General features: G+C 39.9%; 1 protein-coding gene across 1 annotated transcript; it reads right to left on the reverse strand.

Moving 5' to 3' along the window:
* Nucleotides 1-1,447: 1,447 nt before the first annotated feature.
* Nucleotides 1,448-26,465, reverse strand: LOC308242870 (guanylate-binding protein 7-like). The gene is made up of 3 exons (XM_080657567.1): nt 26,355-26,465; nt 22,682-22,877; nt 1,448-3,137 (listed from the first exon to the last, which is right to left on the reverse strand). The coding sequence occupies exons 2-3, from the start codon at nt 22,869-22,871 to the stop codon at nt 2,893-2,895; spliced, it is 435 nt and encodes a 144-aa protein (XP_080513693.1). The 5' UTR covers nt 22,872-22,877; nt 26,355-26,465; the 3' UTR covers nt 1,448-2,892.
* Between the last annotated feature and the right edge of the window lie 481 nt (nt 26,466-26,946).

Here is a 26,946-nt window from a genome sequence, read left to right on the forward strand (position 1 = left end):
TTTTGAGTAGTTTTGGGGTATGGTTTAAGATAAGAGTCCAATTTATTCTGTGACATGCAGATATCCGGTTTTCCCAGCACTATTTGCTGAAGAGGCTACTTTTCCCCATTGTGCATTCTTGACACCCTTGCCAAAGATCGGTTGACCATATATGTATGGATATATTTCTGGGCTCTCTAGTCTGCTCCATTGGTCTATCTGTCAATTTTCATGCAAGTATCATACTGTTTTGATTACCATCATTTTGTAATATATTTTGAAATCATTAAGTGTGATGCCTCAAGCATTGTTCAAAATATCATTGGCTATTTAGTGTCTTCTGTGGATCTATATGGATTGTAGAATTTCTTTTTATTTCTGTAAAAAATAGTCATTAGAATTTTGATAAGAACTACATCAGATGTTTAAGCTGCTTTGTGTAGTATGACTATTTTAACAATATTCATTCTTGAACACAAAAATGTTCTTTCATTTATTTGTGTCTGCTTTCATTTCTTTCATCTGTGTTTTTGTTTTTTATTGTACAAATCTTATATCTCCTTGGTTAAATTTAATTCTAAGTATTTTATTCTTTATGATGCTACTGTAAATGGGATTCTTTGCTTAATTTCTCTTTTGCATAATTTGTTGTTAGTGTATAGATATGCAACTATGTTTTTTGTATGTTGATTTTATATCCTGCAAAATTATGGAATTCATTTATTAGTTATAACAATTTTATGTTGAGTTTTTAGGATTTTCTACATATATTGCCATGGGCTTCCATTCTCTAACCCAGTAATTAATATTCACAACTCTCTCTCTCAAGTGCTAGTTCATGATGGAAATACTTTGCTGGAATCATATATTCAAAGAAAAACATTTCTCTAACTGAAACATAACATCTAAACTACTTGTTCTCCCCAAACAGAAATGCAGGAATGATTCTCATGGTTTTTCTGTTACATTTGAGTGGTTTTCTAGGGCTAGCTTAGAGCATGCTGAGTCATTGACTGATTTTTCCCAGCCATGACTTGTGAAGTCATGGCAAGGTGATTTCTCAATTTGGGGACGATAATGCAATTTGAGATAGAGCCGGATATAAAACCTCCTATAACACCCATGTGCCAATGCAAGGCAATCCAAAAAGCACTTGTGAGTGTAGTAGATTTTACTGAAGATATAGGAGGCAGACAATACCATTGTTAGTGCATCTTTGAGGGGAACCACAAGTCATTAACTCCACAGTAACCCAGTCCAGCCTATTTCTCTACCTTGCTGGATAGCCTCTCTCTTTTCTAGTATTCTGTTTTATTTATTTTATGACAAATTTGCTTTTAAAATCAAACAAATTTCTTTGACAAATAAATTGAGTCCTTTTTATTGCTTATGTGTTTCTTCATTTGTTTTTATGTTTGTTTGTTTGTTTTATAATGTGGAGTTTTTGTTAGGCTAGGAAACATAATTTACTTCATAAAAGTTTATTTTGTTACAATAGGAATGCTAACTGCTATTTACAGGTTGCAGTTTACAGGATAAACAGAGGTGAAATTGGGGCCATTCCTGCAGTTCTGTATCCTGCAGACATATAACAGTGTCCACGGTCCAGGCAAGGGGTTCAGCCCTTTGCCCCCAGGAGAGCTGCCCCCTGACCCCAACATCCTGAATCACCTCCCCTCAGAGGACTTGCAAGGAACCTGACTCAGCTGTCCAGTTGCTGAGGGAAGGGGTACCAAAGGGCCCTAGATCATCAAGGAGATGGGGATCATTATCATGCCCTTAGAAGGAGCCCTGCCCTGGATTCTAGATCCCAGGGCACTTGAAGTGAAGACAGAGGGAGAGTCACATAGAAGATATACCAACTGACTCTGTGAACTCAGAGAGGGCAGAAAACCAACCTCTGGATGTCCCAACTTTGGTCTCTAGGAGGGCACACTCTCACACAGGTGGGCACACATTTCTGCAGCAGAACTTTGATGCACCCTCATGTGAATAAAAGCACACCCACAGAGCACATGCACACACACACACACACACACACACACACACACACACACACACACCAACAAATACATCCCAGAAATGAGAAAGACAGAAACACTCATGTGAGGGCCATAGAGGCCCTGTAGCAGTACCTCACCTGCTGATTTCAATGTACATGGCCACGTGGGGCTTCCTCACAGACACACATAAGAGAATCTTCGGTCCCATCTTAAGGTGGTGTGGGGCCCTGTCTAGAGCACTCCAGATGGTCAAGGCCAATTAGAGTATAGAGGCCTTGTTAAGGCCAGTGGTCTTGATCCAGTATCTAGAAGGGTTCAGAAATCTGGAGAAGGCACTGTGCATAAATTAAATAAGAGTTCAGAGACAAAACATAATTTTGAAAGGCATAATAGGGATTCAGAGAAGACAAAACTAAAGGAACTAAGTTCCCCTTTTCTCAGGACCCCTTGCTTTTTATTAACACAATTTGTCCTAAGGCAAGGTGGAGATATACACATCAAAGGGTAGGGTTTGTATACACAATCCATTGTCATGATGGGGAATTGCCTTTGGCTGTTCAGGTGTTTGGCCAGTAGGAGGCAATAACATGTACATTAAGATGCCCTGAGCTGTCTGGCAGCAAGCAATCATTTTATGCATCCTTTTCAGGTTTGGGGAAATGCCCTCAGCCATTTGCAGATGATTCAGCCCTGCTGACATGCTGGAATTGGCTTCTGGCAACTCACCCTTTTTTACTTTATAAATTTAACAAGAATGTATGTTTTAAGATTTTTAAATTCAAGTCCCTTTAAAATGTTGTCAGGCATTAAAAGAATCAGTTTGTATTCAGTTTCTTTCTGGCCAACAGTTCTTTGAGTCCCAATTTCAATGTCCAATAGTTCCTTATGTATACATGCCAGCAATTATATTCTAGTTCTGGATGGTGGGCAAACGGTGGCAATGCAGGTCTGACCTTCTCTGTTTTGGTCTTGGACAACCTTCAGTGACGCACAGCTGCTGACTGCTAGCATAGCAAGGCGTCTTCACCATCTTCATTTCTGGACTTTTTTCCCTCTTGTCTTGGGGGCCACTTCTATTCTGTGGGTGGAGCAATTTGGTCAGTTCCTCTCTGGGATCTATTGTTGCAGGAATCCACACAGGCTTGGAGGAGTTTTCTGGAAATACACAAACATATTCTCTACCAAAGGTTAATAAAGAAACCTTTTCTATAAATTAAGACTTGGGATCCTTTTATTTTTGCCCAAAAGATTTTCCTTTGGCTTATTTTAACACCATGTGTGTTTTTATGGGTGTCTTGCTATCAGCATTACAAATGAAAAATAACTTTCAAAGTAAAAATTTAAAGCAATTAAGGCTTGATGTAATTTTTTTTACAGGATATTTTTCCACTATCCCCCTTTTTTTAATTTAAGTATTAGGAGGCTTTTGGAAATATTACAATGCAGTCTTGATAACTTATAATTTTAACTTTCTGCACAGAAATATGACTGCTCTGGATTCATTGCATGTCAAGTAGTTTTTACCAAGAGATGAACTATCATTAAAAAACTAGAGGCCCGGTGCACAAATTCATGCACAGGTGGGGTCCGGCCAGCCCGCCTTGATGGGGGCCCATCAGGCTGGACCGATGGGGTGGAGGGGCCATGGGAAGTTGGCCGGCCAGCCCTGCCCTGATCGGGGTGTTGGGGGCTGACCAGGGGCAGGGCTGGCTGGAGGGAGGGTCCATGGTCAGTTGGCTGGCCGGTCCCATCATCAATTGGGATGTTGGGGGCCGATCGGGGACGGGGCCTTCCACAGGAAAGGCAGCTCCCTCTGGTTGGTGTGATGCTCTTCATTTGACCTCTACTTTCTGAGACTGAACCTGGGTTTCCCTGTCACTACTGGACTTCATTTGTGTGCTTTTGATTTGAGCATGGTAACCTCACTTGGAAGTTTAACCTCCTTCCCGCACCCTTTCTGCTTCCCACAGCCTTCCTTTTTCCCCCGCTTCCTCCAGCCAGGTTTACTGAGTCAGTAGGTGACTCAACCTGAATGTTGACTACTAATCAAATCAGTGAGCATTTCTTAATTTGGCTCACAAAAAGGTTCACAACAAAGGTGTTTGGGGCTGATCCGGGGACGGGCTGGTCAGGAGGGGGCGCCGATCGAGGTCCAGATCAGGTCAGTTGGCTGCTGTAGTGTGCGTGATAGACACTGGTCATTCCGGTTGTTCTGGTCATTCCACCATTCCAGTTGCTGAGCTTTTACATATATAGATTAGTTAGTACTTTCAAGAACAGTTTCCTGCCCAGTACAATTAAGTTTTCTTGACTATTCACTTATTTAATTTAGCCAATTTAAATTAGTCTAAAATAAGGTTTATTTTTTTTTAACTTTACTTGTCCTAGGTTATGGATAGTAAATGACATTAATTAAATTTCTGCTAATAGTCTTTGAGTAATTTTACATAAACTTTGTCAGGGAGGCAAAAATACAACTTACTTTTCTTTTTGAGGCCAAATATATATACTTTTAATTATAGTTTTCCAGACATTTGAAGGAAACCTCTTTTTATTCTCTTCCAGAATAGTTTTCAGGCCACACTTAGAGAGTTTCATTTAAAAGTTTTCATCTTTCTTTTTTACACCAAGCAACAAATGTAACAAACATGGCTGCTTTTTGATGCTCACCAATACTGCCAGGCCATGTAGTCACATTAAACGACTTCCTTTACAGTCATGGTGACTACTAGTAAGGATCAGATTTAGTATTTTAACAACAATCTTTAGTTTACCCAGTAAATATTAGCATAAGAGATTTCAATTTTTTAAAATTTCTCCTTTTTATTAAACATAGAATTATATTTTTAAAGAGTATTCCCTTTGGAAATATAGAGGGATCATGGGAGGTCTTAATAACCTTTCAGAGGACTTGCAGTATGCAAATTTTTTTATTATTTTTATAAATATGTGTCCTTATTCCCCATTTACCCCCAACCCCCCCCACTCATGCTGCACCCACCTGTTGTCTTTGTCTATTGATTAGGCTCATATGCATACACAAAAGTCCCTTGGTTGATCTCTCCCACTTACTCCCACCGACCCCTTCCTACCCTGAGGTTTGAGGTTCTGATCGACATTTCTCAGTCTCTGGTTCTGTTCTTGTTCTTCAGTCTATGCCATTCATTATATTCCACAAATGAGTGAGATCATGTGATATTTATCTTTTGCTGCCTGGCTTATTTCACTTAACATAATACTCTCCATCTCCATCCATGCTGTTGCAAATGGTAGGAACTCCTTCTTTTTTACCACAGCGCAGTATTCCATTGTGTAGATATACCACAGGTTTTTAATCCACTCCTCTGCTGATGGGCATTTAGGCTGTTTCCAAATCTTAGCTATGGTGAATTGTGCTGCTATGAACATAGGGGTGCATATATCCTTTCTGATTCATGTTTCTAGTTTCTTGGGATATATTCTTAGAAGTGGGATCACTGGGTCAAATGGGAGTTCCATTTTTAGTTTCTTGAGGAAACTCCATACTGTTCTCCACAGTGGCTGCACCAGTCTGCATTCCCACCAACAGTGCAAAAGAGTTCCTTTTTCTCTGCATCCTCGCCAACACTTGTCGTTTGTTGATTTGTTGATAATAGCCATTCTGACAGGTGTGAGATGGTACCGCATTGTTGTTTTGATTTGCATCTCTCTGATGATTAGTGACTTTGAGCATGTTTTCATATGTCTCTTGCCCTTCCTTCTGTCTTCTTTCAAAAAGTGCCTATTTAGATCAGTTGCCCATTTTTTGATTAGGTTGTTTATCTTCTTTTTGTTAAGTTGTATGAGTTCTCTGTAAATATTGGAGTTTAAACCCTTATCGTTGATATCATTGGCAAATATGTTCTCCCATGCAGTGGGCTTTCTTGTTGTTTTATTGATGGTCTCCTTTACTGTGCAAAAGCTTTTTATTTTGATGTAGTCACATTTGTTTATTTTCTCTTTAATTTCCATTGCACTAGGAGCAGTATCAGTGAAGAAATTGCTTCAGCATATGTCAGAGATTTTTCTGGCAGTGGATTCCTCTAGTATTTTTATGGTTTCTCGTCATATGTTTAAGTCCTTGATACATTTTGAGTTTATTTTTGTGTATGGTGTAAGTTGGTGGTCTAGTTTCACTTTTTTGCATGTATCTGTCCAATTTTCCCAACACCATTTATTGAAGAGACTGTCTTGACTCCATTGTATGTTCATGCCTCCTTTGTCAAATATCAACTGAGCATAGTGATTTGGGTTGATTTCTGGGTTCTCTATTCTATTCCATTGATCTATATGTCTGTTCTTGTGCCAGTACCAGGCAGTTTTGAGAACAGTGACTTTGTAATACAGCTTGAAATCTGGTATTGAGATCCCACCTACTTTGTTCTACTTTCTCAGGATTGCTGTGGCTATTCGAGCTCTTTTTTTTATTCAAGATGAGTTTTTGGAGAGTTCTTTCCAGGTCTGTGAAATATGCCATTGGTATTTTAATGGGGAGTGCATTGAATCTATAGATGCTTTGGGTAGTATGGACATTTTCATGATGTTGATTCTACCAATCCATGAACATGGTATATTCTTCCATCTGTTTACATCTTCCTCTATCTCTTTTTTTCAGTGTCCTGTAGTTTTCTGCATATAGGTCTTTTAACTCCTTAGTTAAGTTTATTCCTAGGTATCTTTTTTGGTGAGATGGAAAATGGGATTGCTTTTTTAGTTTCTCTTTCTGTAAGTTCATTGTTGGTGTATAGAAATGCCATAGATTTCTTGGCATTAATTTTGTATCCTGCTACATTGTAGAATTCATTTATTAAGTCTATTAGCTTTTTGATGGAGTCTTTTGGGTTTTTTATGTACAATATCATGTCATCTGCAAATAAGCACATCTTTACTTATTCTTTTCCAATTTGGATGCCTTTTATTTCTTCTTCTTGTCTAATTGCAATGGCTAATACTTCCAATACTATGTTGAACAGGAATGGTGAGAGTTGGCATCCCTGTCTTGTTCCTGTTCTTAGGGGAAATGGTTTTAGTTTTTGCCCATTGAGTATGATGTTAGCTGTGGGTTTATCATATATGGCTTTTATTATGTTGAGATATGATCCTTCTATTCCCACCTTGTTGAGAGTTTTTATCAAGAAAGGGTGTTGGATTTTGTCAAATGCTTTTTCTGCATCAATTGATATGACTATGTGATTTTTATCTCTCAATTTGTTTATGTGATGTATCACTTTTATTGATTTGCGTATATTGTACCATCCTTGCATTCCTGGGATAAATCCTACTTGGTCATGGTGTATGATCTTTCTGATGTACTGCTGGATCCGATTTGCTACAATTTTGTTGAGGATTTTGACATCTACGTTCATGAGGGATATTGGCCTATAATTCTCTTTCATTGTGTTGTCTTTATCTGGTTTTGGTATTAGGGTGATGCTGGCTTCATAGAAGGAGCTTGGAAGTGTTCCTTCCTCTTGAATTTTTTGGAATAGTCTGAGGAGGATAGGTTTAATTCTTCCTTGAATGTTTGGTAAAACTTCCCTGTGAAGCCATCTGGCCCCGGGCTTTTGTTTGCTGGAAGCTTTATGATGACTGCTTTAATTTCTTCCATATTTATTGGCCTGTTGAGACGTTTAGATTATTCATGATTGAGTTTTGGAAGGTTATATTTTTCTAGGAATATGTCCATTTCCTCCAGGTTGTCCAGTTTGTTGGAATAGAGTTGTTCATAGTATTTTACACAATCCTTTGTATTTCGGTGGGGTCTGTTGTTATTTCACCTCTTTCGTTTCTGATTTTGTTTATTTGGGTGCTCTCTCTTTGCATCTTAGTGAGCCTGGCTAGAGGTTCATCAATCTTGTTTATGCTTTCAAAGAACAAGCTCTTGGTTTTGTTGATCTTTTGTATTGTTTTTTGGTCTCAATGTCCTTTATCTCCACTCTGATCTTCATTATTTCCTTCCTTCTGCTTCCACTGGGCTTTTCTTGTTGCTCTCTTTCTAACGCTTTGAGTTCTATGGTTAGGTAATTTATTACCATTGTTTCTTGTTTTTTGCCATAGGCTTGTAGAGCTATGAACTTACCTCTCAAGAATGCTTTCGCTGTGTCCCATAGATTTTGGATTGTTTTGTTTTCATTGTCATTTTTTTCATGATGTTTTTTTTATTTCTTCCGTGATCTCAGTCGTTGTTTAATAGCATGCTATTTAGTCTCCAGGTGTTTGATTTTTTTGGATTGCTTTTATTGTAGTTGAATTCCACTTTTATGCCACTGTGATCTGAGAAGATGCTTGATATGATTTCTATCTTCTTGAATTTGAAGAGACTTTGCCTATGTCCCAACATATGGTCTATCTTTGAAAATGACCCATGTGCACTTGAGAAGAACATATATTCTGTGGCTTTGGGGTGAAATCTTCTGAAGATGTCAATTAATTCCATCTGGTCTAGTGAGTCATTTAGGATTGATGTTTCTTTGCTGATATTTTGTTCAGAGGATTTGTCCAATGGTGATAGTGGGGTATTAAAGTCTTCTACTATGATTGTATTGCTGTCAATTTCTTCTTTGATATTCTCCAGGAGTTTGTTTTTATGTATTTGGGTGCTCCTGTATTGGGTGCATATATGTTTACCAGAGTTATTTCTTCTTGTTGGATTGCTCCCTTTAGTATTATGAAGTGGCCTTCCTTATCTCTTGTTATGTCCTTCACTTTGAGATCCAATTTGTCAGATATAAGTATTGCTACACGAGCTTTTTTTTCATTTCCATTCGCCTGAAAAACCTTTTTCCATCCCTTCATCCTCAGTCTGTGTGCATCTTTTTTTCTGAGGTGGGTTTCTTGTAGACAGCAGATTTATGGGTCGTGTTTTCTAATCCAATCCATTACCCTATCTCTTTTGATTGTGGCATTTAATCCATTTACTTTTAAAGTTATTATTGATAGGTACTTACTTGTCACTATTTTTATTCTTTATCCCTGTGTTCCTTCTTCACTTCCTATTTCTTTTTTTTCACAGCAGACCTTTTAGCATTTCTTGCATCGCTGGTTTGGTGGTAATAAATTCCCTTAGTCCTTTTTTGTCTGTGAAGCTCCTCATTTCACCTTCAATTTTGATTGATAGCCTTGCTGGATACAGTATTCTTGGATTCAGACCCTTCCTTTGCATGACTTTGTATATTTCATTCCATTCCCTTCTGGCCTGATGAGTTTCTGTTGAGAAATCAGTTGCTAGTCTGATCGGGGTTCCTTTGTAGGTAACTTGCTGTCTCTCTCTTGCTGCTTTTCGATTCTTACTTTGTCTTTGGTGTTTGCCAGTTTAATTATAATGTGCCTTGGCATCAGTCTTTTGGGGTTCATTTTGCTTGGGACTCTGTGAGCTTCTTGGATTTGTGTGGGGTTTTTCTTACATCAGGGAAGTTTTCTGTCATTATTTCTTCAAACAAGTTTTCTATTCCTTGTTCCATTTCCTCTCCTTCTGGATCCCCTATTATGCGGATGTTGTTTTGTTTTGTGTTGTCCCAAAGTTCCCTTAGGCTCTCCTCCTGCTTTTTAATTTTTTTTTCTAGAAGCTGTCCTACTTGGGTATTTTTTCCTACCTTGTCTTCTAGCTCACTGATGCGGTCCTCTGCTTCTTCTAGTCTATTCTTGATGCTTTCTATTGAGTTCTTTACAGCAGCAATGTCATTTTTCATTTCTTCTTGGTTCTTCTTCATTTCCTCTTGCTTCTTACTCATATTGTCGAATTTGTCTTTCATTCTTTTCAGCCACCTTATGACCATTTCTCTGAATTCTTTCTCTGGCAGGTCGCTTGCCTCCATTTCGTTTACTTCCTTTTCTGGTAGTGCCTGCTTTTCTTTCATATGCAGGCTCTTTCTTTGTCTCCCCATGGTCTCTCTTCTCAGGGTGTCTGGTTATGTAGTTCTCTCTCTCCTGTGTTGATTTAAAGGCACAAAATACAACACAACGAAGTACCACACACAAGGCATTGAACAGAAATGCATTCACAATATTAATAACCCCAAATAAAGGTGACCACCAGAGAAAGGCAAATTAGGGGATAGGAGAGAAAGAAGAATAGAGGGGGAAAAAAAGAAAGAAAGGAGTGCCAAAATGAAATTGGGAGAAGGAAAAAAAAAGTAAGAGAGAAAAGAAAGAGAATAAGAAGAAAAGGGGAACAAACTGTATATATGGGGAGAAAACTCCAATAGAACAGCCACTAATCCCAGCAAATGCCAGCAACAAGTACCTGGAGATGAATACCAACTACAAACAACAATTAATATCAAATAACATGAGGAAAAACAGATGCAAAAAACAAACAAAAACAAAGCAAACAAGAAAACAAAACAGGAGGAGGGAATAATGGCTGCGGAATAGACAGACGTGTTCCGAGCCTTGTCCCGGAGCAGAAAGAAAGAACAGCTGAGGGTCGCACAAGGAGTGTTTGTTGGCTGGTTGGGAGACAGCTGAATTCCAGAAGGAGGTGGGGGACTGCTGAACGGGGTTCCCCTGACCTGGCAGCACCAACTGCGGCTGGGTCCCCTCCCGGAGCTGCGGGGTTGGACGCGGAGTCTGCGCCATCTTGATCCGGAAAGTGGAGCTTATCTGAAGCCTGAGAATCCACAACTGCGGCACCCCAGGAACAGCTGCGAGCCCCAGAACAACACTCCCCAACTGGCGCAAGCACACGGGTTCAGAGGAGCTCTACACTCCACCACGGAAAGGTCAGATTTCGCCTGGGATAAGGTGAGGTCTCTGGTCCCGGCAGGAGAGAGGAACGCGCTTTTTGCAGGAGCTGGAGGAACAGGGAAGTCTGTGCCTAGAAAAATCCATGGCTGTAGGGGCTGGCGTGATCTGTGATTGTGGAAAGGGGTCCTCAGAGCTGCTAAGAGAAGGGCACTCTAAAAAGCAACCCATTTTGATCTGAAGTGCAGGGACACCCTAAGAATTTCAGGCAGTCCAGACTTACGCGCAGCCCCTGCGTTCCCTGGGTGCCTGGGCTTACGCGCAGTCCCGGAGTTCGCACAACTGGGCTTTTTCCTCTTGAAATTCTTGCTTCTGATTACTAAGCCCAATACATAGGATCACCCAGTTGGGGACACCCTGGGAGACTGCAGGGGAAGGTTGTTTTTCTGGAACCTGGGGATCGGAGCGGGGAGTGACCATCAGAGAGTCAGCTCTGAGGCAGACCACTCCCACAGGCCGGTGGCAAGTGCCACAGGGAAAGAAGGCTCTAACACTGCCTAGAGAGGCCATAGATAGACCCGGAAGTTAATCCAGAAACACTGCCACCCAGGGGCTGAATCACAAATTGACTCTTGTGTAATCAAAAATAAAGGAATACGAGAAATTAAGACACACCGCCTGCTTAAAATCAGACTGGCTTACAACACCGAAGAGCAGTGGATCGCAGGGAACTGCAATACTGTCTGGACTGAGAAACAGGTGTGCCAAACAGAAAAACAGAGGAAGTGAATGACCTTCACTACTTCACATTTTATTTTTACCTTTTATTTTTTTATTTTTTTTATTTTTTTTTATTTTCATTTTTTGCATCTTTTAATCAAGAAACTTTTTTTTTCTTTTTTCATCACTTGATTTTACCTTTTTAATGATTACATTTTTATTTTCAATCCGTATTATTACTACTGCTATTTTATCTTTTTTTTTTTAAGTGTCATTTTATTTTCTCTTCATTTTATTTTGGGATTAGGGTTCTACATTCTATTTTTATCTTTCCTTTAGCATCGTTTTACTCTATCTCAACTCTACCTTTAGGCCATCACTCTCTTCCTAACCTCCCCCTTTTCAGTGTCCTGTTTAACTTACCCTTTTACTGCTTTAGATTTTCCCTATTCTTTCTGTTTACCCCTTGTTAAAATTTCACCCTACTTACATATCTAATCTCCAATCCTCTGCTCCAAGTCCACATACACCTCTCCCTTTGCTGTCTGAGCTATCCATAAACTTGTCCTTCTCTCTGTCCTTTTGTTGTTGTTTGCTTGAATGTAGATTATATCCAATTTTTATGCTTTTTTGTGAGATTGTTTTGCTTATTCTTCTTTTGTTTATTTTTTTGTTTGTTTTGTGCTTCAGCTTTCCCTTGCCTCACTGCATATTAGTTGGTGTGGTAGTTTGTACTAATCCCCAGGCACTTGTTGCTGGCATTTGCTGGGATTAGTGATTGTTCTATTGGAGTTTTATCCCCAATATATATAGTCTGTTCCCCTTTCTCTCTTAGTCACTTTCTTATCTCTCTTACTTTTTTTTTCTCTTTACTTTCCCTTTTCCCAATTTCATTTTCACACTCCTTTTTTCTTTTTTTCTTTCTTTCTTAATTTTTTCCTCTTCTTCTTTCTCTCCTATCACCTAATTTGCCTTTCTCTGGTGGTCACCTTTATTGGAGGTTATTAACATCGTGAATACATTCCTGTTCAGTGCCTTGTGAGTTGTACCTGGTAGTGCTGTATTTTGTGCCTTTAAATCAACCCAGGAGAGAGAGAACTACATAACCAGACACCCAGAGAAGAGAGACCATGGGGAGACAAAGAAGCAGCCCGCATATGAAAGAAAAGCAGGCATCACCAGAAAAGGAAGTAAATGAAATGGAGGCAAGCAACCTTCCAGAAAAAGAATTCAGAGAAATGGTCATAAGGTGGCTGAAAAGAATGGAAGACGAATTCGACAATATGAGCAAGAACCAAGAGGAAATGAAGAAGAACCAGGTAGAAATGAAAAATGACATTGCTGCTGTAAAGAACTCAATATAAAGCATCAAGAGTAGACTAGAAGAAGCAGAGGACCGCATCAGTGAGCTAGAAGACAAGATGGAAAAAAATACCCAAGAAAAGCAACTTCTAGAAAAAAAAAATTAAAAGGCAGGAGGAGAGTCTAAGGGAACTTTGGGACAACACGAAACAAAACAACATCCGCATAATAGGGGTTCCAGAAGGAAAGGAAGCTGAGCAAGGAATAGAAAACCTCTTTGAAGAAATAATGACAGAAAATTTCCCAGATATAGGGAAGAAAAAACACACACAAATCCAAGAAGCTCACAGAGTCCCAAGCAAAATGAACCCCAAAAGACCGACACCAAGGCACATTCTAATTAAATTGGCAAACACCAACGACAAAGTAAGAATCTTAAAAGCAGCAAGAGAGAGACAGAAAGTTACATACAAAGGAACCCCGATCAGACTAGCAACTGATTTCTCAACAGAAACTCATCAGGCCAGAAGGGAATGGAATGAAATATACAAAGTCATGCAAAGGAAGGGTCTGAATCCAAGAATACTGTACCCAGCAAGGCTGTCAATCAAAATTGAAGGTGAAATCAGGAGCTTCACAGACAAAAAAGGACTAAGGGAATTTATTACCACCAAACCAGCAATGCAAGAAATGCTAAAGGGTCTGCTGTAAAAAAAAAAAAAAAGAAAGAAAGAAAGAAAGAAAGAAACAGGAAGCGAAGAAGTAACACAGGGGTAAAGAATAGGAATGGCGACAAATAAGTACCTATCAATAATAACTTTAAATGTAAATGGATTAAATGCCCCAATCAAAAGACATAGGGTAACGGATTGGATAAGAAAACACGACCCATATATCTGCTGTCTACAAGAAACCCACCTCAGAAAAAAAGACGCACACAGACTGAGGGTGAAGGGATGGAAAAAGGTTTTCCAGGCAAATGGAACTGAAAAAAAAGCTGGGGTAGCAATACTTATTTCTGACAAAATAGATCTCAAACTGAAGGACATAACAAGAGATAAGGAAGGCCATTTCATAATACTAAAGGGAGCAATCTAACAAGAAGAAATAACTCTGGTAAACATATATGCACCCAATACAGGAGCACCCAAATACATAAAAAAAACTCCTGGAGGATATCAAGGGAGAGATTGGCAGCAATACAATCATAGTAGGAGACTTTAATACCCCACTATCACCATTGGACAAATCCTCTAAACAAAAAATCAGCAAAGAAACATCAATCCTAAATGACTCACTAGACCAGATGGAATTAATTGACATCTTCAGAAGATTTCACCCCAAAGCCACAGAATATACATTCTTCTCAAGTGCACATGGGTCATTTTCAAAGATAGACCATATGTTGGGACATAGGCAAAGTCTCTTCAAATTCAAGAAGATAGAAATCATATCAAGCATCTTCTCAGACCACAGTGGCATAAAACTGGAAATCAACTACAATAAAAACAACCCAAAGAAATCAAACACATGGAGACTAAACAGCATGCTATTAAACCATGACTGGGTTACCAGAGAGATCAAAGAAGAAATAAAAAACATCATGACAACAAATGACAATGAAAACACTACAATCCAAAATCTATGGGACACAGTGAAAGCAGTCCTGAGAGGGAAGTTCATAGCTCTACAAGCCTATGGCAAAAAACAAGAAACAATGGTAATAAATTACCTAACCCAAAAACTCAAAGAGTTAGAAAAAGAGCAACAAGAAAAGCCCAGTGTAAGCAGAAGGAAGGAAATAATAAAGATCAGAGCACAGATAAACGACATAGAGACCAAAGAAACAATACAAAAGATCAACAAAACCAAGAGCTGGTTCTTTGAAAGGATAAACAAGATTGATGAACCTCTAGCCAGGCTCACCAAGAAGCAAAGAGAGAGGACCCAAATAAACAAGATCAGAAATGAAAGAGGTGAAATAACAACAGATCCCGCCGAAATACAAAGGATTGTTAAAAAATACTACGAACAACTCTATTCCAACAAACTGGACAACCTGGAGGAAATGGACATATTCCTAGAAAAATATAACCTTCCAAAACTCAATCAGGAAGAATCTAAACAGCTCAACATGCCAGTAACTATGGAAGAAATTGAAGCAGTCATCAAAGAGCTTCCGGCAAACAAAAGCCCGGGGCCAGACGGCTTCACAGGAGAGTTCTACCAAACATTCAAGGAAGAACTAAAACCTATCCTCCTCAGACTATTCCAAGAAATTCAAGAGGAAAGAACACTTCCAAGCTCCTTCTATGAAGCCAGCATCACCCTAATACCAAAACCAGATAAAGACAACACAATGAAGGAGAATTACAGGCCAATATCCCTCATGAATGTAGATGCCAAAATCCTCAATAAAATTCTATCAAATAGGATCCAGCAGTACATCAGAAAGATCATACACCATGACCAAGTAGGATTTATCCCAGGAATGCAAGGATGGTTCAATATCCGCAAATCAATAAATGTGATACATCACATAAACAAATTGAGAGATAAAAATCACATAGTCATATCAATTGATGCAGAAAAAGCATTTGACAAAATCCAACACCCTTTCTTGATAAAAACTCTCAACAAGGTGGGAATAGAAGGATCATACCTCAACATAATAAAAGCTATATATGATAAACCCACAGCTAACATCATACTCAATGGGCAAAAACTAAAACCATTTCCCCTAAGAACAGGAACAAGACAGGGATGCTCACTCTCACCACTCCTGTTTGACATAGTACTGGAAGTATTAGCCACTGCAATTAGACAAGAAGAAGAAATAAAAGGCATCCAAATTGGAAAAGAATAAGTAAAGATGTGCTTATTTGCAGATGACATGATATTGTACATAAAAAACCCGAAAGACTCCATCAAAAAACTAACAGACTTAATAAATGAATTCGGCAATGTAGCAGGATACAAAATTAACACCAAGAAATCTATGGCATTTCTATACACCAACAATGAACTTACAGATAGAGAAACTAAAAAAGCAATCCCATTTTCCATCGCACCAAAAATATTAAGATACTTAGGAATAAACCTAACCAAGGAGGTAAAAGACCTATATGCGGAAAACTACAGGACACTGAAAAAAGAGATAGAGGAAGATGTAAACAGATGGAAGAACATACCATGTTCATGGATTGGTAGAATCAACATCATTAAAATGTCCATACTACCCAAAGCAATCTATAGATTCAATGCGCTCCCCATTAAAATACCAACGGCGTATTTCAGAGACCTAGAAAGAACTCTCCAAAAATTCATCTGGAATAAAAAAAGACCCCGAATAGCCACAGCAATCCTGAGAAAGAAGAATAAAGTACGAGGGATCTCAATATCAGATTTCAAGCTGTATTACAAAGCCACTGTTATCAAAACAGCCTGGTACTGGCACAAGAACAGACATATAGATCAATGGAACAGAATAGAGAATCCAGATATCGACCCAAACCAATATGCGCATTTAATATTTGACAAAGGAGGCATGAGCATACAATGGAGTCAAGACAGTCTCTTTAATAAATGGTGTTGGGAAAATTGGACAGATACATGCAAAAAAATGAAACTAGATCACCAACTTACACCATACATAAAAATAAACTCAAAATGGGTACAGGACTTAAATATAAGACGGGAAACCATAAAAATACTAGAGGAATCCACAGGCAGCAAAATCTCAGACATATGCCAAAAGAACTTTTTCAGTGATACTGCCCCTAGGGCAATGGAAGCCAAACAGAAAATAAACAAATGGGTCTACATCAAAATAAAAAGCTTTTGCACAGCAAAAGAAACTATCAACAAAACAACAAGAAACCCCACTGTATGGGAGAACATATTTGCAAATGGTATCACTGATAAAGGTTTAATTTCCAACATCTACAGGCAGCTTATACAACTTAATAAAAGGAAGATAAAGGATCCAATAAAAAAATGGGCAACGGACCTAAATAGAATCTTTTCGAAAGAAGACAGAAGGAAGGCCAAGAGACACATGAAAACATGCTCAAAGTCACTAATTATCCGAGAGATGCAAATCAAAGCAATAATGCGATACCATCTCACACCTGTCAGAATGGCTATCATCAACAAGTCAACAAATGACAAGTGTTGGCGAGGATGTGGAGAAAAAGGAACCCTCGTGCACTGCTGGTGGGAATGCAGACTGGTGCAGCCACTGTGGAGAACAGTATGGAGTTTCCTCAAAAAACTGAAAATGGAACTCCCATTTGACCCAGTAATCCCACTCCTAGGAATATATCCTAAGAAACCAGAAACACCAATCAGAAAGGATATATGCACCCCTATGTTCATAGCAGCACAATTTACAATAGCTAAGATTTGGAAACAGCCTAGGTGCCCATCAGCAGATGACTGGATCAGAAAACTATGGTACATCTACACAATGGAATACTATGCTGCCGTAAAAAAGAAGGAATTACTACCATTTGTAGGCACTTGGATGGAATTAGAGAACATTATGCTAAGTGAAATAAGCCAGTCAATGAAAGAAAAATACCACATGATCCCACTCATTTGGGGATAATGAAAAACATTATAAACTGATGAACAAAAAGATAGTTACAGAGGCAGTAAAGCATCAAACAGACTGTCAAATTACAGTGGTAAGGTTAGGGAGAGGTGGGGGAAATAAGAGATCAACTGAAGGACTTATATGCATGTATATAAGAGTAACCAACGGATGCAAAACATTGGGGGGTGAGGGCATGTATGGGAGTGGGGTGGGGATGGGGGGCAATGGTAAGATATGTACACATATAATACCTTAATAAAAATTTGAAAAAAAAAAGAAAACAAAACAAAAAAGAATAAACAAAAGAATCTCACAAACAAGCATAAAGATACGATATAATCAATATTTGAGCAAACAACAACAAAAGGACAGGGAGAAAAACAATTTTTGGATAGTGAAGACAGAGAAGAGAGAGGTGTGTATGAACTCGGAGCAGGGTATTGGAAATTAGATATATAAGTAGGGTGAAATTTTAACAGGGTGTAAAAACAAAGAATAGGGAAAATCTAAGGCAGGAAAAGGGTAAGAAAAACAGGACAACAAAAGGGCAAAAGTTAGGAAGAGAGAGATGGCATAAAGATAGAGTTGAGATAGAGTAGAATGATGCTAAAGGAGAGATGATAATAGAATGTAGAACCCTAATCTCAAAGTCAAATAAAGAGAAAATAAAATGACACTTTAAAAAAAAAAACGGTAAAATAGTAGTAGTAATAATACTGCTTGAAAATAAAAATGTAATAATTAAAAAGGTAAAATCAAGTGAGGAAAAAAGAAAAAAATTAGTTTCTTAAGTAAAAGATGAAAAGGAAAAAAAAGAAAAGAAAAACAAAAATAAAATGTGCAATAGTGAAGGTCATTCACTTCCTTTATTGTTTTGTTTGGCACACCTGTTTCCCAGTCAGGACAGTATTGCAGTTCCCTGCATTCCATTGCTCCTCAGTGTTGTAAGCCAGTCCTGATTTTTAAGCAGGCGGTGTGTCTTACTTTCTTGTATTCCTCAATTTGTGATTACACAGGAGTCAATTTGTGATTCATCCCTTGGGTGGCAGTGTTTCTGGGTTGACTTCTGGTTCTATGGGTCCTTTCTAGCCTCTGCTTTAGATCCTGCTTTCCCTATGGCACTCAATACCAGTTTGTGGGTGTGGGCTGCCCCAGAGCTGGTTCTCTGATGATCACTCCCCGCTCTGATCCCTAGGTTCCAGAAACACAACTTTCCCCTGCAGTCTGCTAGGGTGTCCCCAACTGGGTGATCCTATGTATTGGGCTCAGTAATCAGAAAAAAGGATTCAAAGAGGAGAAAGCACGAATGTGCGAACTCTGGGTTTTTCCCTAAGCCTGTGAAATCCCCCTTTCCCCCTTGTGTCCAAACAGCTGGCACACTCCCAGAGTTTTTAGGCTGTCCTTCTGCGTCAGATCAAATGGGTTGCTTTTTAGAGAGCCCCTCTGTTAGCAGCTCTGAGGACCCCCTTCCACATTCACGGATCACGCCAGCCCAACAGCCACTGATTTTTCTAGGCTCAGACTTCCCCCGTTCCTCCAGCTTCCACAGTGCGTGCGTTTCTCTGTCCCGCCGGGACCAGAGACCTCACCTTATCCCAGGCGAAATCTGACCTTTCCGTGGGGGAGTGTAGAGCTGTGTTCCTCTAGTCTGAATCCGCGTGTTTGGGCCAACTGGGAACCGGTATTCTGGGGTTTGCAGCTGTTCAGTGGGTGCCACAGTTGTAGATTTTCAAGTTTCCAATAACATCCACTTTCCCCTTCAAGATGGCACAGTCTCCACGTCCCAGCCGGTGGCTCTGGGAGGGAACCCACCAGCAGAGGGGGCTGCCTGGTCAGGGAAACCCCATCCAACAATCCCCCACCTTCTCCTGGAGTATAGCTGTCCCTTAACTCTCCAACAGACACTCCTCATGCTGAAGGACTTCCGGGTGAGTCAGCCTTCGGTCATGATTGGTCATTACAACCCTGGCCTTTTATATATTAGGATATTTCAACAATTCTTGAGATTCAAATCCAATTATAATTATTTTAAGGAATCTTCTTTGGCAAATTTTTTGTAACAGAGACAATTTTACTGATTTTCTTGGTGGCTTTAAGGTTAACTTTTGAATGTGGTTCATGATTATTTAAATAAACTACCTTTTATTATGGAAATACCAATCTTGTTGTTAGAACCAGCTTGTATCTTTTTTCCCTGGGTCAAATCCACCATCTTTCTTTTGCAGGAACAAAACAGTATTGGGTTTTATTCTGTATCATTCATAAAGAGAGTCAAGTTTAGCTCAAAACCTATCTAATATATGAAATCAGACAGTTGCATGCATTTTTTTAAGCTAGCTTTTCTCTTTACATGTGCACTAGTAAGTTGTAAAACTTTTCATGGCAAGAAGGAGACTTTTAAAATTAGCATACTCGAGGAGTGGGTGTCCATATTACAGGATCACCATGTGTCTCCCTTCCCCGACATCCTGCTTGGTTTGATTCAGCAGCATTTCTTTTTCCAATTAAAGGCATGCTTAATAGATAAAGACAGATTTTAAATTTGTTCCTATTTTGCTCTCCAAAGTAATGACTAGCACTTCAGTTGATTTTCACCAAATTTTGCTTTTCCCAATGCATTCTTCTATAGTTCTTAAACAAAGCATTAGGGAATATTTTTGTGGCAGAGCTGATAGCTCCACCCTCTCCAGCCACTTTTGAATATCTCTGCACCAGAAGTGGATTCAGCAGCGGGGTTTTATTTCTTATGACAGATTTTTGATTCCAAATAAGGATTAGGATTTTAATTTGAACAAGAAACCACATTTTTTATTTTATTTTATTTTATTTTTTAATAAATCTTTATTCAGATTATTACAATTGTTTCTCCTTTTTCCCCCCATAGCTCCCCTCCACCCGGTTCCCACCCCACCTTCTGCCCTTACCTCCCCCCACCACTGTCCTCAACAAATAGGTGTATGATTTTTGTCCAGTCTCTTCCTGAACCCCCCATATCCCTTTCCCCCTGAGAATTATCAGTCCACTCCCTTTCTATGCCCCTGATTCTATTATATTCACCAGATTATTCTGTTCCTCATGTTTTTAATTCACTTGATTTTTAGGTTCACTTGTTGATAGATATGTATTTGTTGTTCATAATTTTTCTCTACTTTTTTCTTCTTCCTCTTCTTTAAGAATACCTTTCAGCATTTCATATAATACTGGTTTGGTGGTGATGAACTCCTTTAGCTTTTTCTTATCTGTGAAGCTCTTTATCTGCCCTTCAATTCTGAATGATAGCTTTGCTGGGTAGGGTAATCTTGGTTGTAGGTTCTTGCTATTCATCACTTTGAAAATTTCTTGCCACTCCCGTCTGGCCTGCATAGTTTCTGTTGAGAAATCAGCTGACATTCGTATGGGTGCTCCCTTGTAGGTAATTAACTGTTTTTCTCTTGCTGCTTTTAATATTCTCTCTTTGTCTTTTGCTCTTGGCATTTTAATTATGATGTGTCTTGGTGTGGTCCTCTTTGGATTCCTTTTGTTTGGGGTTCTGTGGGCTTCCTGGACTTGTAAGTCTATTTCTTTCACCAGGTGGGGGAAGTTTTCGGTCATTATTTCTTCAAATAGGTTTTCAGTATCTTGCTCTCTCTCTTCTTCTGGCACCCCCATAATTCTGATGTTGGTACGCTTGAAGTTGTCCCAGAGTCTTCTTACACTATCTTCAACTTTTTGGATTTTTTTTTTTGCTTTTTGCTTTTTCGGTTGAGTGTTTTTTGCTTCTTTGTATTTCAATTCTTTGACTTGATTCTTGTGTTCCTCTAGTCTGTTTTTGGGTCTCTGTATAATATTTTTTATTTCAGTCAGTATATGTTTAATTTCTAGTTGGTCCTTTTTCATATCTTCGAGAGTCTCGTTATATTTATCGGCCTTTTCTAGGATATTCTTGAAAAGCCTTATAACTGTGGTTTTGAATTCTATATCCAGTCGTTTGTTTTCCTCCATTTCTTTCGTTTGTGATCTGTTTCTTTGACGCCGCATTTTCACTGCTTCCCTGAGTTGGTAGGGTAGGTTTGTGTGCTAGGTTTCCTATATGGCCCAGTGGGTCAGCCTCCCCAGTTAACCTGAGGTGGACACTCTTGGTGCACCCCTTTGTGGACTGTGTGTACAGCCTTGTTGTAATGAAGTCTTGATTGTTGTTGGTATCACTGGGAGGAATTGACCTCCAGGACAGTTGGCTGTAAGGATCAGCTGTGTCTATGCTGGGAGAAGTTCGGTGCTAGAGACAACCTTATAGAATTAGACTTGCCAAATTGCAATAGCCTCTGTGCTCAGCTTGGATGGGGTGGGGTGTCAGGGCGGTGCAGACAGTCTTGGCTTCCCGTCCGCCTTGCCCTTGCGCGCACTCGTAGACCTCTGCCTTCCCTGGCTCCCGAGTCTCCGCCCGAGAGTCCAGACTTTCCCCACAAGAGTGTGGGTCCCAGGGGCTCGCCTGGAACTGGGGTTCAGTGCAGTCAGAACTGGGGCTCAGTGCAGTCAGGAGCCTCTGACTCCCTTCCACTAGGGAAAGCCTGTGGCAACTTTCGCTGCCTTTGTGTGCACTGGCACGCGCGCGTCTTCAGACCTCTGCCTTCCCCAGGTCCTGAGTCTCCACCCGAGAGTCCAGACTCCCCCCACAAGAGCGTGGGTCCCAGGGGCTCGCCCGGAACTGGGATTCAGTGCAGTCAGAACTGAGGTTCAGTGCGGTCGGGGGCTTCCTTCACCCTTCCGCTAGAGAAAGTCAGCCAGGCTCTCAGCCGCCCTTCCCTCTGCACACACAAAGACCCTTTGCCGTACCTCCAATTCTCTGTGTGCTTTTCTCTTTCCTTCTAGTTGTAGAATTTTCACTCAGCCAGCTTTCCTGTGGTTCTGGATCGTGTCCATTCTGTCTTTTAGTTGTAGTTTTGAAATTGTTCTGCGAGGCAGCAGTTTAGATGCTTACCTATGCCGCCATCTTGGTTTCTCTCCTATAATATATTGTTGTCAGTTGTTCCATCTCTTTTGAAAAAAGGACATGTTGAACAATATTTGTGTCCTAGTTGAAAAGGCCCTAAGATTAGGACAAAAGTGATAGGAGAGAAAGGAAGGGAATAATTGTTGGAGCTGAGCACCTCAGCAGAAAGAGTGGATGGGATCAAGAATAATGGATGGATCTTTGGATAAATCTGGGAACCCCTTATTACTGGCATAAAGAGTGAGGTTTTGTGGAACAGTGGGGTTTAAGGTCTTTATTTGGTGGTGGCAGTGAGAACTCTTCTTCAGTGGAAGAAGTTAGGCTTTTTAAAGATGACCCTGAAGGAGGCATGATCAGCCTGTGTTATCACTGTCTCCAAGCAAATGGCCCCTTCCCCAGAACAACACTCACCATGGTTCTGTCCTGCCAGGCGGTTCATCAGGTAGGATTTTCCTGTCCAATACACACCTGCAATGGCCACCACCACCACAGACTGAGAGATCTTGTCTTGAATCTCCAGTGCTTTTGGATTTACTGTCAGCTGATTATTCTGATTTTCCACCAGACAGATGGGGTCCTTCATGGTGTATCCAGAGGCCATGGTGAGCTGTAACCCAGAGGAACAACTCAGTCTAATGGTTACACAAGTCACATGCATGTCAGCTTTCTGTGTGTAGAACTTAAAAACCAGTTTCCTACATGTTGCATGTTTCTAAAAGATAAGTATTTACCTAGTGTGTCAAGGCCTGGCACTTATTTCTTATGTACATTATCATATTATTCTTTAATGAAACCCTAATACAACCTTGCACATGTGATGCATAAAAGGAATAGAATGAGCAAAACAAAACACTGGTGATGGAGCCTTGAGAATATTAATATATTGGGGGTAAGCAGGGGCAAAACTGAGATAGGGAGCATGGGGAGTGAATTTAAATAGAGGATGTTCAGAATAGGCCTCTCAGAAAAAGAGAAATACATGTGCTCTGTGACCTTGAGGAGGACAAATGTAGTAAATCCTGGGAGCTACAGCAGTTGGAGGAGGGGAGACTTTGAGAGGAAGAAGAAGACAAAGAATGAGACTCCCTCTTAAAACACCACGATACAGATCTTTATAGGACCCAGGGACAGTTATGAATGCAGGAATTCATTTATTTAAACTTGAATAAAGGACACTTTTTGTTTCTGGGCTGACAGGGAAGAGAGGCTATAGCCAGGGTGATTTTGGGTGTGCCCAGAGCTGCCAGAGTCCCACAGCTGGGAGAGATTCTCCTTTACTGTTTTCATCACAGTGGGCATTTCATGAATCAAGGGACAGAATGTAGTCAACATACTTTGACTGTCCCTTCACTTCCTCAAAGACTATCCTACACAACATTCATGTGCTCCATGCTCTCCTAGCTGTGTGCACTGGAAAGAGTAATTTTTCTGTCTCAGTTTGTTCTTCCATAAAATGACAACACTAAAAATAATAATCTATTAGTGATTAAGGTCACTATGAAGGTTAAATATATGATGAAATTTTAATGCTCTTAAAATCATGTGGTGCATACTGAATCCTATGTTAGTATTGATTAAAAATTGAGTGTCTAAGAGGGCAGGGAAGTTAGGTTCTAAATGAAGGTGAAGATTTGGCTTTGGACTGAACAGTTACATCTCTTTATCCAGTTGTCAGCATGTGGGGGACACATCCCATGAGTAGGACTCAGGCAAGACAGGAGCAGCCTTAACAGCTGGGAGGGAGGACACTGATGGGGATGGAGGACAACGAGTGGGGGTGGGAGGTCAGTCCTGTGGGAGGAACCCAGAGCAGTCCTGGGATGTCTGAGAACAGATTCTGGAGTGGCTATCAGGGTTCAAACCCCAGGGTTCAATCAGTTCCTGTTAGTGAGACCTTGAAAAAGGACTTACAAATGTGAGTCTCCATTTTCTTATCAGTGTGATAGATAAAGCAAGAATTCCTGCATGACTCACCACTGTACAGAGTAGTAACACACAAGGTCTCCATAATTAAAAGACTTTTCCAGGATTAATGTAGTGTTTAACAATGCGCAAGTTAGGCAATGTGTTCAAAATTGCCAAGAAATAATATGTCTGAAATAGTTTTCTCATAAAATCACATAAAAATTTTAAACACACATTCTCTGTACCATTTCTCCGTTTTTGTTTTTGTTTTTCTCTAAAGTTTATTGGGAGCAGAGGTCGGGAATAAATATTAGTCTTCTAAGGCTATGCTATAATCAGGAGAAATTGCAGAATTTTTTCTTAGACAGAATATTTAAAATTTTGGAAGGAATAGATGAGTTCACAAACATTTTATTTAAAAAAAAAAAGTGCAAGTAAACCAATCCAAAAGCTGTTAATTTCAAATAATCAAGTAAAATGAAATAGTTATCCTGTATGGAGTTAGTCGGTTTCCCAAGTTACTCCTCAGGATAGTCAGTCATCTAAAGTGATGGTGAAAACTACTGAAGCCTTGACTTCTTAGCAAGTGTGACAGGATATTCTGAGATGGTTCTTGTATGGACCACACATGAGAAACAATGCCTGGTAAACAAATATCATTAGCTTTTATAGTTATTTCTAACATTTGGTGATTAATTGAATTATTCTATATCACACAGCTTTGGAATATCTTTAAAGTATTAAATGTTGTTAAATACAAAAACAGTCATTGTCAATCATTCAAGATTAAATTGTCTGTACATTAAGGAATAACTTTTCTCTCCGTTTCCCCAATGCCTGGAGGTGTGGGGTGGGAGGTGGGGAGGAGGTGGTGGTGCTTGGGTGCTGAAGACAGGGGACAGGACCTCAGCTATGCTTGGGTGCTGAAGACAGGGGACAGGACCTCAGCTATCCTAGCTCTCCCTGTCCCTGAGGAGGGACAGAGAGATGGAGGGGAAGAGACTCCACCAGGAGCCTCTGCAAGTAGATGGGGTTTACTCCATCCATCCCAGGAAGGATTTAGCCCCTTTTGAGGGAGGATCCATTCCTTCTCCCCCAAAGCAGGGCTGTTTGTGTAGCCCTGGGGAGTGCCAGAGAGGCAGCTTGTACTGGTGAGAAGGTGGATGAGCGCTGGTTGCCTCACAGAGAGGTCTCTGATCCAAAGGGAAGGCCTGAGCTGCTGGTAGCCAGGCCCAGTGCTAGCCTCCCGCTGCCCCCCTGCCCTCCAGTGCCAAGTCTGTGCTTCCAGTGTGGGGTGTGCATTTAGGCACCTGTTGTTGTTGATGTTAAGGAACATGGGCCTGGAAGAGCAAGTCTAGGATGGAACCTACATGTCTTTGATGCTGCAGACAACGGACACCTTTTCTGCTGTCCTGGCTCTTCCCTCCCTCACTCCTTCCTGCTTGTCTGGCTACTCCAGATAGTGACCACTTTTGAAGTTGAAAATCATGCCAGATATTTATTACAGCCAAGAAGTTAAGGGTCGGGTTGATTAGAACCCAAATCAAAATAAAAAGGACACGCTGTTTTTTGCTGTTAGAGAAGTCGGTGAGGAGTGAAGTTCATGCCAAGGCAAGGAATTTAGAGGCAGAGTTTCCAGAAGTCAGATAAACAAAATGTTGGCTTTAGCAATGCACCACAGTAGGTTCTTTAATGAGAAAATTTTTAGTAAAGTCGTGGGGAGAAATTCTACTTGTAAGGCATAAAAAAGAAGTTGGCATAAAAAATTGGATCTAGTGAATCTGGGCTATGTTTTATTTTATTTTTTAAATTACAGTTCAATTTTATTTTCAATTACAGTTCAATATTGTATGAGTTTCAGCATTCTACATAGTGGTTAGACATTTCTATAATTTAGGAAGTGAAACCCCCAATAGGTCTAGTACCTACCAGGCAGCCTGAATAATTATTACCATATTATTGAATATATTCCTTAGGCTGTGCTTTAAATCCCTGTGACAGTTTTATATATGCCAATTTGTACTTAACACCTTAATCCCTTCCCATTTTCACCCAGCCCCTACCATTCCTCCCACCTGGCAACCAGAACCTGGGTTACTTCTAAACCAAGAAATCCACTGTGAAACAAAGCTCATATGTGTGACTAAAATGCATGGTGTTTTTGAAATTAAGTTCTTACCTGTATTTTCTCCTCAGTGTAGGTTGGAGTGGTTTCTGTCACTTCTCTGTCTTTCACTGGATGGTTAGGCTTTTATTCACTTGTCCCATGTCATGTGACTTTCTGGAATTCCTAAAGACCCATTAATTAGAAATGAAGGATTTAGAGTAATGTGAAACTGAAAGCACTGAGTACAAAGCAATGACACAACATCCAAAATAGAAATTTCTGAAAGCTATCCAAGGAGAGTTCTTGGATTACACAGGATTCTTAACTACCATATTTTTCTGTGTATAAGATGCTATTTTTTTCCAAAATTGTAAGACTGAAACTCAAGGGGTATCTTATACACAGAAGTCAGCTGAGGAGGGGACCAAGTGGGTGCATAGCTGCCCATACCTTGTCAAAGAGGCTTCCTCCAATCAGGAGCCTTATTATTACTTTGGTTATCTGATGCCATAATTATAGGTAGAAGTGGAGAGTGCCACAGATGCAACAGGGACTAGAGCTTTCTGAGTTCATAAAGATGTTAAAAAGTAAAAAGATAAATACCGGTAAGTGATAGTCTTACTCTACAAAATTCAAACTGAATGTAATCAGTTATGCAAAAGAG

Source organism: Plecotus auritus (assembly GCF_963455305.1).
Source record: "Plecotus auritus genome assembly, chromosome: 2".
Taxonomy (NCBI): domain Eukaryota; kingdom Metazoa; phylum Chordata; class Mammalia; order Chiroptera; family Vespertilionidae; genus Plecotus; species Plecotus auritus.